This window comes from Protobothrops mucrosquamatus, unplaced genomic scaffold (genome assembly GCF_001527695.2).
Source record: "Protobothrops mucrosquamatus isolate PMUCROS unplaced genomic scaffold, P.Mucros_1.0 scaffold_257, whole genome shotgun sequence".
Taxonomy (NCBI): Eukaryota; Metazoa; Chordata; class Lepidosauria; order Squamata; family Viperidae; genus Protobothrops; species Protobothrops mucrosquamatus.
Genome location: NW_015386333.1, coordinates 956,576 through 970,893, shown reverse-complemented (window position 1 = coordinate 970,893; position 14,318 = coordinate 956,576). Strand labels below are relative to the sequence as shown.

General features: G+C 33.6%; 1 protein-coding gene across 1 annotated transcript in view; it reads right to left on the bottom strand.

Annotated features, from left to right (window-relative positions):
• Positions 1-1,077: 1,077 nt before the first annotated feature.
• The window catches only part of CSGALNACT1 (chondroitin sulfate N-acetylgalactosaminyltransferase 1), an 18,642-nt gene continuing 5,401 nt past the window's right edge, over positions 1,078-14,318 (bottom strand). The window contains exons 3-7 of the mRNA XM_015831451.1: positions 11,583-11,684; positions 10,342-10,520; positions 7,482-7,576; positions 3,073-3,154; positions 1,078-1,361 (exon numbers count right to left, since the gene is read on the bottom strand). Coding sequence (XP_015686937.1) covers positions 1,078-1,361; positions 3,073-3,154; positions 7,482-7,576; positions 10,342-10,520; positions 11,583-11,684 — 742 coding nt within the window. The remainder of the gene's footprint in view (positions 1,362-3,072; positions 3,155-7,481; positions 7,577-10,341; positions 10,521-11,582; positions 11,685-14,318) is intronic.

Below are 14,318 nucleotides of genomic sequence, written 5' to 3'. Positions count from 1 at the left end.
TTACAATGTGCTATTTTCAGGAAGGTTTTACATTTAAATAGAAGCGAAGTTATACAAAACCGTAAGTGCCTGAATGAGATCAAATAAATTAATACTTTATAGAAACCAAGAGCAAATAACTGTATGACTTAATTCACAGTTTATACAAATGTAATTTTTATTTATTTTTTAATTTGGGGATTATGCTTTAGTTTTACATTCTATACATAAATCAATTTTAAACTTTAGGCATTTAGCATTCTACCTGCCACCAATTCATCTTTTTAATCATTAATATAAAATAGAAACTGATTGCACTTTGTTCTCTCAAGTTTAACATTGCATATTAATTTCATTTGACTCTTAAGGAATTTAGTAACTTCTCCAGAATATGGCTTCTGCAATGTAGGAGTTCTTGACTTTCTTTGAACAGCTTCAAGTTCATCACATAAGTGGCCAAGGCCAGAAAAAAAATATTTATTATGTTCCCTCCATATGGCTCATCCAATTTCTCACTGAATTGGGCATATAATGTGACCAGATCTCTCTGATATATCTGGAATATATCAGAGAGATCTGATCACATTATATGCCCAGAGGTATAGCAAAGGTATATATAGCACATAGCCAGAATTGATAAAGTCTATTAACCATCAGTCTCACTTTGAACAGCTTTCTTGGTGCTAGTCTCCACAAACATTCACATTCATGACAACAGTTAAAAGGCAACACTCTGTACAATCTACTCATATATCAGCTGAAGGAAAACCAAATATGAAGTATCTGCCAAAAATAAATAATGTTACTTTAATGAGGAAATGTTACATTTGAGCAAAGTGCGTTTATCCTTCTCCCTTCATCTCTCTCTACAGTCCCAAATCTTTTCTGGCAATTGGGAATTCACAGGGCTGGAGATGAAAAAGTAAGAGAAACTGAAAGAAGGTCTGTCCTACCCTTTGAAATCTATTTGTATGATATTATCTCAAACCCAAAAGATTATGAAGATCCCTCGTCTAAGCCCAAGAATTTCCCTAAGAAGCTGTTCTTAAACCATAATCTAAGTTTGACATTTTGCTTTGTGAAAGACCCATTTTGCCTTCACATATTCCTATTATTTGCTTTTTGTTTACGGTGATGAGCTTCAATCTCCCGTTGGAAGACCAGCAGGCCTAGCTGGTCATGAGAAGCTTCATTCATAGCTTTAGACTGGATGCACATCTTGTATTGTTCTGGGTTCAGCTCATCTAAGCAATGCTTTTCATGCCAAAGGTGGAAAAGTCCCCGGACTGGTGTCCTGATAACCATGAGGTTGCTGTGAAGGTATTTACGGTACAGATGTACATCTTCTCCTCCCCATCCTTTAATGTCAAGATCAAACCCTCCTAATGAGAAAAGAAAGAGTTGCAACATTTACAATAAACAGAAAGATGAAGTAGGCCTTGATTGGAAAAGAACTATAGATTTAGCAAAGTCATTCTGCCTGCAGGCATTCATGAATATGCAAGCACTGATGAAATATGCATTGCAATGTCACAACACAAGTTTCACCTCTTGCTTACTTGCACGTTTTGTGACAATAAAGTGGGAAAGGGCAGAGCTTGTGCTGTGCTGTCACAATGTATTTTTCACCACTTTGGCACCATTATGATTTGGGAATGGATGCCTGTTCTGCATGCTGCACTTATTTCAATGATTTCTTATCCAAGAACAAACAGTTTTTGCTTTCCAACCATTCATTCAACAACTATTCAAAGTTATGATAACACTGATAAACAAGATTTAAAACCAGTCCTCAAAGTTGTAACCAGCACAGTGTCCATGAGGCCACCTGATTGCAATTCAAGTGCTTGACTATTGGCTTGCATTTATGATGGCTGTGGGGATTGCAGTTCACAAATGATTGTCCTTTGTGACTTTTGCAGTTGGCTTTTGACAAGCAAAGTCAATGGGGAAGCCAGCAGGAAGTTGCAAGTCACAGTCACATGACATCATGCTTAATGATTCACTGCAATTCACTTAATGACAGCAGCCGAAACTGATATCATTAAGCCAATGCAGTCACATGACATCCTGCTTAATGACTACACCACTTAGTGACTGAGTTAAAAGTCCATATTCTATTGGTGAATGAAGACTACCTGTATTAACAAAACCATCGTGTTGTATTTCTTTCAAGGTTAAAAGGGGCATTAGGATATTATTTTATTTTGAAATGTATCTTTATTGGTTTCTAAGTTCAAGTGTATACATTTAGCAGAAGTTCACATTCCCTCATATTTTAGACCAACAAAGAATTTCACATTGTTGTTAATATATTATTTAGAACAAATAGTCAAAGTGGATTGTTTTTTGCCATACCGAAAAAATAATATTCCATTACATATTTGAATGTTTGCTTTGAAACAATACATAACTCAATAGCAAAACTGAATAAGGTACTGTTAAAAAAAAGAGGCCACTGGAACTTTATAGTCTGAGTAAACTTTGTCATTATATAATAAAGTAAGATATGAACTATTTCCAGATTTATAATCAGAAAAGTGCAATAATGTAGCAAAAAATACAGGATATGTACAAACAATACTGCTGAATCAATTTGCAAACAGAGTCCACCTTATTTTCAATATTTCCAAGTTAAGAGTTTTACCAATTTATTAATAATAGAATATGGAGCTCCATGAAATTGTCATTAATTTGGAAAGTAAATATTAGTTAAATAAAAAAGGCTTCTTGGACATTTTTAAAGACATGATCAAGTTACATTAATAAAAATTGGGAGAGTTCTGGAAGTGGATTTGGGAGAATATCCCTCAGAAATCCTGTTTCAAGAATGTTTATATCTGAGATATCATAGTTTTTTTCTTTTTTTCAATGGGTATGTTTTATTTAATCAATGATTATAGATTGTGAAGATAGATTGGTTTGCTTAAATATCAAATATGCTAATATTAAAGGATGAATTAATTCAAAGTAATTATGTAGCTGTGTACACCTTCCCCATATCAAGAAATAGTCTTGTGTCAAAAATAAACAAAAAAGACATAATATTCTGGCACTGATGCTTGGCAAACTTAAACAAGCATAGTGTCTTACCAATATTGATGTAATCAGAACGAAATTGACAAGTCATTCCAAACCCAAAGTCTCTCCAAAATCCTGTCTCTTTTTTTATTACCTAGAAGAAACAAGATATGTTTTAGCTGCAATTAAATAATCTCTTTTGATTTACCGTAATCCTTATTTTTGCTCAATGCAAATATGTAGTGGATCTCCTAATTAATGAGAGGCACATCCTTTAAGTTGTTACACCCCTTGTGTTACCAGTAAGGATTTATAAAAGTGAAAATTGCCTTATCTAGAGACCAGGTTTGCTATTATTTTTGAGTATTTTTCTCTCTTACTGGAGAAATAATGAGGGGATTTCAGCATTGTAATGAATAAAAGTCAGTGGTTTTCTGCCATCCTTTTCTACATTGCCACCACTAGAGAACTATACAAAGGATCACTTTTTCTTTGGATATCTCAGAATGTGATTTTAAAAAAAAATTCTTAAAAAATACACTGACAATTAGTGCAGACCTCCTCGGTATTATATCCATATTACTTTGGGGGAAAATTCTGTCTAAGGAAGTGAGCTGCATTTAACAACCTGAAATAATACTCACTGGAGCTAAACTCAAGGCTATCCAATTGATCATTCTCAGACTTCAACTCTCAGAAATTTTTGCATCCTAACTAGTGTATATTGCATACCATTTTTAGAATGTAAGATGTGATGTGAAAACGAAATAGTGTAAAGCTTTAGATTATTCAGATATAAATTAACATTATACATGCATACATACATACATACATACATACATACATACATACATACATATGTATGTAGGTCTTTGGTTATTCGGGTTTTCTCCCGCATAAAATTGGAAGTGTTTTGGCGACGTTTCGACGAAGTCCCATTCGTCATCTTCAGGCTGGTGTTTTCGGCTTCGTGCTTCTAGGAGCACGAAGCCGAAAACACCAGCCTGAAGATGACGAATGGGACTTCGTCGAAACGTCGCCAAGACACTTCCAATTTTACGCGGGAGAAAACCCGAATAACCAAAGACCTACATACAAATACCCATGAAAACCTCAGAAAACAAATATATACGTGTATATATATATATTGCCTGTATAAAGCTCCTCTCTAGATCTAGCCTACCCAAAGTGACAAGTTCTTTTTATTATTTAATTTTTAACTGATATAAATAATAGAGATACTAAATGAATAGCTGCAAATCTGTTAGATTTTGTTTCCTTAAAACTATTATCATTAAAACCAAAAAGGAATGAAGGGAAAAATAAAAAGCCTGCTTTTCTACAGTTTCAAAATAATAATAGTAGTATATCATACTATTCAATTTTTAAACAATGAGTTAAACCTAAACTATACAAATATGGAAATAAAAGGTATAAATGTATTACAGTGCTATTTTAAAATACAACAATAAGTACTTTGTTAAAAATCAACAAAACAGTTGCATGACCAATAAAACATATTAATTAGTTATTTGTAACTAATGGCTTCCAAGGCTTTTTAAAATGATGTCATTAAGAGAAGTCTTCTGCATAATCAAGAATGGGCGCCATCGCTAGAAAAAAAAACAGTCTCGGGCTTCTGGTTTTGTGCAGTAGTGCAGCAGCCAAGGGATCGCGGCGCTCCGCACCCTATGGCCGATTTCTGCCTGCTAGGGGACCCTAAATGGGCCTGAAGTTGCCCTGTAGAGGCAGTAAAGAAGAAAGGAAGTCCTGCTGATTATGGAAAGATGGTGGTCGATCTGATTGGTTTGGGGAAAGCCTGCCAGAAACCAGTAGGAGAAAGGCTAGCTTAACTTCAGAGTCTATCCCAAGCTACAAGCAGCCGAAGCCCAAAAGCACTACTTTAAACTGAATGTAAGCAACATGTTTGGAATTGGGTAAGAACAGTGATTTTCTCTCTTGTGTTTGAAAATTGATTTCCTGGGAAAAGAAAAAAAGAAAAAACCCAAGAAGCAAAAAGCCTCTGAAAGTGAGAAGAATGGGGATCTTTGCCCCACCCTCCTACAGACGGAAGCAGCAAATTAAACTTTTCAGAGGGAACAGAAATATACTGAAATGAAATGATATAAGACTTAATTTGGATAAGTTTAAAATCAGAGGAATCTGGTAATATTTTCTTTTAAACCAAGAAAATAGAGGTAAACAATTGTATATTACTGAAAAATGAACTGGTGCTGACATCTAGTGGTGGAAGAAAATATACAACAGTAGTTGCTCTATTACAGGAACTGGCAAAGCCCAGGAAAAGATAACTTGTTTTTGGTGACCTTCAATGTTTTTATAACAGAGAACAGCTGTGACCAAAAAAAAAGAAAGAAAAATTTTGGGCTATCTACAAAGTGAGAATTATAAACTTTAGAAAAAAATTGACCTTTCTGGATTACAAATACCGACTCAACTGTGACTCTAAAGCTGTCTGCAGAGAAAGGAAAACCCTGATTTTTGGCTATCATGGAAAATCAGAGATCTGCAGAAAGAATATACCAAGAAAAAACAGATACTTTCCAGGAGGAGATTTATGCTATTTTGCAACTAATTCAAACAACAATGATCTCAAACCATGAGGAAATTAAAAATAACTTTGAAAATATAAATGAACACATCTCCAATTTAACTTTACAACACAAAATCTTTCAGAAAATAAAAATAGAAAGTGAGCAGAAAAAAACAGACAACTGAATGTGAGACAGAGGAGAGAGATTTCAAGATGGAACTTAACCATAGAAGGAAATATGACTTAACCCAGATGGAATTTTTTTTTATAGAAAATACTGGACATGGAAAAGATAACCTATACTCTAAGGTCACAAAATAGGTTTGAGGACAAGAAAAAGATTTGACAAAATGGATTCTGCCGGGAGAACTATGAGAATTTGAGAGACAAAAAATGATAAATGAAATTAAGAAAGAAAGAAAGAAAGAAAGAAAGAAAGAAAGAAAGAAAGAAAGAAAGAAAGAAAGAAAGAAAGAAAGAAAAGAAAAGATTCTTAATGAATACAAAGGGGTGAAACCTTCCTATAAAAAAATCTTACCTGTTTTGCCTTTTGTACTTGCAACAACATTTACAAGATTATGGGAAGACTCTTTGATTCAGCGAAGCATATGATCAGGAAAGATGTTTGGCAAAAAAAAAAAGAGGCTAAAGTGAGAATTAAGAAACTAGATGATGGGATTTACCAGAGGGAATATTTAAAAATTAAACATCTTTTTGAATATGGTTAAAGAAATAGAAAGATTTTGGATATAAATGAAGATTAATTTAAGAGGGATGAATCCCTCAAGTAACAGTATTTTTTCTTTCTTTTTTCCATCGTGTTTTGTTTTTTGACATGAGAAATATAAAAATGTTGGGATGGTTTATATAAAAGAAATGTTTTCTCTAAGTTTTTTTTCTCTTTTCTTTTTTTTAAGATATGAGAAATGTAAAAGTGTTGGGATGGCTTGTATGAGAAAAAAGACTTAAATACTTAAGTGTAACTAATTTTGAGAAAATCTTAGCCAGTAAGAATGTTTTGAATATTGTGGGGAAAACAAATTTAAATAGGAATTTTGTAAACAGGATCTATGATGAGGCAATCAAGATGATCAATTAGAAAAAAAGCTTTATATTGAGATGGTTATTATTGAAAAATGTCTATATTTAATTGTCATTTATTCAAATAATAAGAACTAATTTAAGGTTGGCAAAAGAGAATATTATTGGAAGAAGAGAAAATCAAGCAAAGCCATTATATGGACTATAGAATTATAGAAATTGTTATTGATTGTTTTTTAAATATAAACCCAGACAACACACAGTTTACAAAATATTAAGGTGATTATGTTAAAAATCAATAAAATATATTTTTTTAAAAAAAGAAAAAAACAGTCTCTGATGCTTATTGATGTAGATTATTTATCTTAAAGAGAAGCTAATAAATGTATTTGCTAGCAGTAATCTTAAAGCACTGGCAATTTCATATGGGCATGGGTAGTTTTTAAAATATTTTATGTTTTTTCTACATTCACATGCTACCCAGAATCCACTGTAGTTGGATGGTCAGTACATTTAAATAAATAAATAAAAATATAAGTTTTTTTCCATTAATTCTCTGAAACCTAAACTAGTAGACTAGTGGGTCTATACAGGTGGTTCAACTTGTATAGAATTGGTGTATTATATCTAGACAATCAGCTTCCAGTAAACATCTTCTTTAAGCAGATCCATTCTCTGAGAACAGTCTCCAGACAGTCTTCAAAACAGTCTTATGTACCGAAAAGGTCTATTTTCCTCATACGTGTATGTCTGAGCCTCAAGTATCATTCCTTAAGTAAATTTGCAGTTACGCTATTAACTCAGAATAGAAAAAGGCTCCAACAAATACTACTGAGGTTTTAAAAATTTTCAGTCTGTGCATTTGGTTGAAAAACCAATTACCTACCAGCTGTTGTTTTAAGGGTGGAATGGAATTTTGCTGTCCATATATTAGACTTGGGTTGTACTGGCTGAAAAGAACAGGATAGAATACTTTCTTTCCTAGAAATAAGAGTTGAAAAAATATGATTATTTTTTTTGCTAAATCTGCTCTTGAACATTTTAACAAGATAAATTTCAGAGCAATGAGTAGGTGTAGACATAGTAAGAGAAATTATATGTTTCTGTAGGAAACAATCTAAATGCTACTATTGCTTCATTTTTAAATATATTTAAGTAAGAAGAGAAAAGTGAAAGTATGATTTACATGTTAACACCTGTATGTGTGCCTTCGAGAACATCCTGTCATACAGCATCACGGTCTGGTTTGGAGGCATCACTGCTTCAGACAGGAAGGTGGTAGAGAGTGGTGAGAATGGCCGAAAGGATCATTGGCAGTTCCCTCCCTCCCATCCAGGACACAGCACAGAAGCATTGTTTGAGCAGGGTCTGCAAGATTATCTGGGACACTTCACATCCTCTTCACGACCTGTTTTCCTTGTTACCTTCTGGGAGGAGGCTTCGTGGTATCCATAGCAGAACATCCAGATTCAGCCATAGTTTCATCCCATACAACATTAACCTTGTGAACTCTCAAGCTTCCTCCTTCAGTTATATATTCAAGACGCATAGTATTTAATATTTATTTGCTATGTATATATAGGGATGTGGGTCTTTATGTGTTCATAGTATGTTTAGGTGTGTGTCATGTATGCAGGGCTTTTTTTCTCATAGAACGCCCAGAACGGAGTTCCGGCACCTTTTTTGGATGGAACCTTGTAGGGTAGGCAAGGCAGGTTGTATGACATGTGTGAGTTCCAGCACCTTTTTTTTTTTTTTTTTAAGAAAAAAAGCACTGCATGTACTGTATGTGTTTCACTTTTGAGAGCGGGCAACTAAATTTCATTTTTGATGTGTGTCGTTGTGCCCAAAGTAAAAAAATGACAATAAAGGTTATCTTATCTTATCTTATCTTATCTTATCTTATCTTATCTTATCTTATCTTATCTTATCTTATCTTATCTTATCTTATCTTATCTTATCTTATCTTATCTTATCTTGAGTCAGTGTTGACTCCTAGCAACTGCCTAGCAAAGTCCCTGCAGTTTTCTTGGTAACATTTCAGAAATGCCTTGCCATGGTCTCCTTAAGGCTGAGAGAGAGTGACCGGCCAAGATCATCCAGCTGACTTCATGCCTAAGGTAAGACTACAAGTTGTGATTTTCTGGTTTCTATAACATATGGCTCTACACCAAATATCAGATATTTCTCTAAAATTAAAGAGGGTTCTAGCTTTTGCAGATCTACCATATATACACCGCTCCACAGTTCTTAAAATATAATTCTCATCCATTTTTAGGTTTCATTAGGTCTTAGCTTGCTGTATTTCCAATATGGATTTATGGGATTGGGGTTTGAGAGAGAGCTGTTCAATGTTAACATAAAAGGCCTCTTTTACTCCTCTTTCAAATGATCTGCTCTATCAAAATATGGATTTTGCTGATGTCAAAAGAGTGATCTTTGTTTTTCAAATGCAGATGGACCGCTGAATCTTGTCCTGATGGGTTTGATCTCCTATGCTGTGCTGTGGTTGCTTTGTTTCACCAATGTACAGATCACTGTATTGTATTGCATATATCACATCATGCTCAGTTTGTGTCTGGGTGTTTTATCCTTGGGGTGGACAAGCTTCTGCCTTAGTGTATTCTTCGGTTTAAAATGTACATGTACATTGCTGCCCGTTTGTTGATAGCCCAAAATTGGAAGAGCCCAATTCTACCTACAATGGAAGACTGGAGATTGAAAGTTTCATATCTTGCTGAAATGGCAAAGATTTTGGCTTATTTGAAGAATCATTCAAATGAACAATTTTTATCAATATGGAGAAGATGGATTGTTTATATTCAAAACAAGCATAGAGTGGTAGAATATGACCTAGGTTTTTAGATTTTTTTCTATTTTGTTTATTTTTTCTATCTTTTTTATAGATTAAGATACTTTGTGGAGTTAGGGATATTAGTATTTGTTTACTTATATATGAATATTATCCTGGGATTAGGTTTGGGAAGTCCGGGGGTGGGGGGTGGGGGTTTTTTACTTGTTATTGTGTTTATTATGCTTTTGATTGTTTTTTTTATGATGGAAAATAATAAAATTTCTTGGAAAAAAAAATGTACATGTACAGTATATTGTATTGATTGAAAATTCTCCTGAGTTTTTCAGATATTTCTGAAATGTATGGAATGACAATGTTGCTACATTTGTTGTTCTATTCTTTATCTGTAATGAAGGAGCTTCTGCTGGATCTTTTTCTGGATTTGGACTTATTTTCTAATTTAGTTTTCAGCCAGTCCTGGGAAATGTTCCAAAGACAAAAGGAAACATGGAGGGTTTTTTTTAATTTTAAAAAATGAAAATCACCTGAGAGGGGAACTTTTCCAAATTGTACCTCAAAATTTGATGTTCATGGATTTGAGATGTCTCTGCCCATTTACCTGGATCAACAGGTTCAGATTTTTCTTTATCTGTTTCAGTGACTGAATCACTCAGAATGAGCTCCCTCATTATTACAATGATTTTCATGTTTATAGGGAAGAATACTTTCCATGATCATTACAGATGATGGCTATATACATTTCCTAATTTCTGAAATGTATACAGGAGAAATTAGCTGAGCTTTCAGTTTATACTTACAGTTTTGCTAGAGGGAGCTGACAGGCTTCTGAAGGAATATACATATGAAGTATCTTCAATGTTAAAAAGAATAATAAACTGGTTATGGTGCAAACTGAATTTCTGTCCATTATATCATGAATGGCTGACTGTACCTGGTTGTGTGTTTAATCTACACGTGTTCAGGAATTCCTTTGTGAAATATATATCCACGTCACAGAAAAATAGTACAACGTTGTTTCCTTTCCAAAATCTTGCACCCACGTCCAGACCTTTCCCCCTGGAGAACGCTTCATCCAGCTGGATAAATGAGTAATTTCTGAAATTAGCTGATCTGTTAGGAAAAAATATATTTAAGTTTTATCTGGCTTTCACCAATTACCATTTGTACATAATTGTTTATTGTAAGAAAAACAGAGACTTTAATTAACAGAGATTAATATATTTATCATGAGCGACTCTTATATGCAGGAAAGAAAATCCTCCATCTAATGACTTGGGCCTTCATTTAGCTCTATTGTATGCTGCTTATTTGTGAGATGTGCAGCTATGTAAATTGGTTTAATAAATAAATACAATAAAAATAATGCTTTATGATGATATATTAGTTGGTTTTTAATGCTACATTTTAATTTATAGTAAGCAACAAGCTCTGTTATTTGCCAAAGTTTCCTCTTGAAATGCCTCAGTAGTATTCAGCTGATTTTTAAAAGGAAAATATGATGCAAATCAACTGGTTGTAGAAATATGGAATTGGATCCAGACTTCTTAGAGTAATCAAGTGAAATCTGTAGAGATTGTTTGGTCCTGTTGATTGCAATAGATCTAATCTAACAATAATTTAGTGTGGACTCATTCCATTATTACTGGAAAAGATAGATGGGCTTAAGAATTTATTCAAAAGCCTGTTGTATAATCTGCAATATAATGAAAGCTCTATAATACAGTGAGAAATCAATAGAACAGCTTGCCTCCTTGTGGTTATTCCATCACTGGAAGTTTCCAAGACAAAGAAAAAAGAGATAATGTTTTAAATTAAGCTAGTTAAGATTTTACTCTTGTCAGTGCAGGACAAATTATCTGAATGATGATGATTTGTCAATAACAATTTTGAAAAGAATTCTATTTATAGCATTTCCAGTATTGTTTAAGGATGCTTCTAAGCACACACAGATTGCTCAGTAATTCTTTTCTGTTTAGAGATGATTAGAATTACATTTCTAGTTATCTAAGATTTCAGCCAAACAACAATAGGATTTCCAGGTTATCCTGAGACTTGCCACTTCTTTTTGAAAATTTTAACCATTAATGAGAAGAGTAAAATCAGGAAATCCATCTTTTCATTTTCTTTTGGTTTCTAAATTCAAAATAATATTAAGTCAAATGTTTTACTCACTTGGATATGTTTTCTAGGATTTCTTTGACTTTGCTCATTTGTTCAGTTCCAAAATACACTACAGTCAGGTGAATTCTTCCATCTTGCTTCATAGCCACCTCCCTAAAATAGAAATCAAATGGATTATAATAAGCATATTTTCTTACAACTTTAATTTGTAACACCTTATATATTCACACTGCACCTTACCTTCATGCATCGGCTTACTCTTTATCTATATCTGTACCCACAGAGAAGGTATGTAAAACATTTTGAGCTTGACTGTTCTGATTCCAAAATGTTTACTAGGAACCTGAAACACCTGTTCTCACCAAAACATTCCAACATCCATATTGGTAATTTCAAACTTATAGAAAGTTTTTGTATGTGCCTTTGAATCTATGTTGACTCCTGACAAATGCCTGGACAAGGCCCTGCAGTTTTTTTGGCAAGATTTCAGAGGTGGTTTGCTATTGCCAGCTTCCTAGGGCTGAAAGAAAGTGACTACCCAAGTTCACCCAGCTGGCTCTGTGCTGAAGGAAGGACAGCATTCAGAATTTCTATCCTGGTGCCTTAACTACTGTTCCAAATTGGCTCACTATAAAAAGTAGTCCAAAATCAATGTTTTAACCTTCATTTTATAATAAAATATTTCTTGGTCAGAATTTTCATCCTTTAAAGCAAGACATACAATCTATTTTTTTTTAAAAAATCCTGAAATATTAACAGGGCTTTTAAAATTTCACAGCTAAGTGATTTACTCTGATATTTTCACTTCCCCTCATAAATCTGCACTTGTATGCATGCAGTCTTCTTAATGAAAATTGTTAAATAGATTCTTGGAATCTGTTATAGCAACTGGAGAAAGCCAACACAGTGGCAGCCAAACCTACTTCTCTCTTATATTTCAAAACCATAATTAGATATATATGCTCCATACTGTATTACGCTATAGTGGTGCTTAGATATAATTGATTCAGGAACATCCGGTTTGCCGACGTGGCCGCCATGGATGTCCAGAAGGTGAGCTCCGTCTTCCGTGTCCAGTTTCACATCGCTGGGAGACCCTGGAAAGGGTCAAAAGTCGCCCTGTAGGGGTGACCAGCAAGGAGGGGATCCCCGCTTGATCGCGGGAGGGCAGTAGCCCTTCCGCTCGATCCAGGGCAGCCCTCCAAACCAGTGGATGAAAGACCAGCCATAGAAATATGGTTCGTCACTAGGCTGCAGACAGCCGAAGTCACACTTACTACCAGGCAATTGTAAAGCAGCACTGATGAGACTGGATGAGATCTACCTCTCTTAAATCCTATCTTTTTTACCTGCATAAGCTGCCTAAAATACTTTCCCCCCTGTGGAGAGGGGAGATTTTATCCCTCCCTCTAAAAACAGCAGCAACTGACTATCCAGGAGAGTTTAAAATGTTGCAAGAATAACTTGATCCTAATTGGAATTTCATTTTTTAAAGTTTGTGAACCAAAAGATTTTCTATTCTTACTGAAGATCTAGGTTTTTACTTATAAAAAAGAAGTAAAACTGAAAAGATTTTTAAAACTTTGGACTTAAAACTTTAAATGATAGGGACGACATCTTGTGGCCAAACCTGATATTACAACTTGTTATTGCTTAAAAGAGACTTGGCCAGTAGCCCAGATTATAGATAAGACTTATAACCTTGAGACATCAGCTATGAGAAGCCCAGCTGTGTTCTATACTCAGTGACAAAAATGTTTTTTTGTATTCTCTGATTGTAAAGCATTTAACCTAATACACTACTAAGAGAATATTGATGATCAGGAACAGATTCTCTTTATATTGAAAGCAATTCACCAAACTATTCTTACAGCTATTGATGAAATAAGAGGTTACAGAAAAGAACAAGATATACGAATTCAGATATACGAACTCAAACTTTGATTACAACTAAAAAATCAACTACACAGAATATAACAGAAAAAGTGGAACAATTAAATATTAAGATAGAGGATTCAACTGTTCAACAAATATAGTCAATGGAAAACCCAGAAAAGGAACTGACAATATGGAAAAGGGAAAAGACTTCCTACATAAATCAGAAGAAATGTGAGGATCAAGAAGAAAAACAGACTGAAGAGAAGATAAACAGTTCAAGACAACTATGTCGAGATGGAAAAATAGAGAGACGATTTCTTAGTCCTCTCAAAAAAAATAGCAACCAGATGGTTTTTTCTACGTCAAACAATATACATAAAAACAGGGAGATTTATTTGATGACTCGAAAGCACAGACATGGAACACGATTTGGCAAAGAAATAAAGCTAGAATAAGACTGAAGAAAATTGGAGTTTTGACTTATTAGTCAGAATTAAAATAAAAATATTCAAATAGATAAGATGTGTATTTTGAATACTAGATATTGTTATGAGTTGAGATAAAGAGAACTTTGGTCATTTAAAACTTGGACGTATAAATATTAACAGTTAAATTTGAACATTGATTTGCTTATAAAGGTTAAATGTTAAGGTAACTAATATATATACATATACATATACATATACATATACATATACATATACATATACATATATATATATATATATATATATATATATATATATATATATATATATATATATATATATATATATATATATATATATATATATATATATATATATATATATATATATATATATATGTTTTCTGAGGTTTTCGCGGGTGTTTGTATGTAGGTCTTTAGTTATTCGGGTTTTCTCCCGCGTAGAATTAAAAGTACCTTGG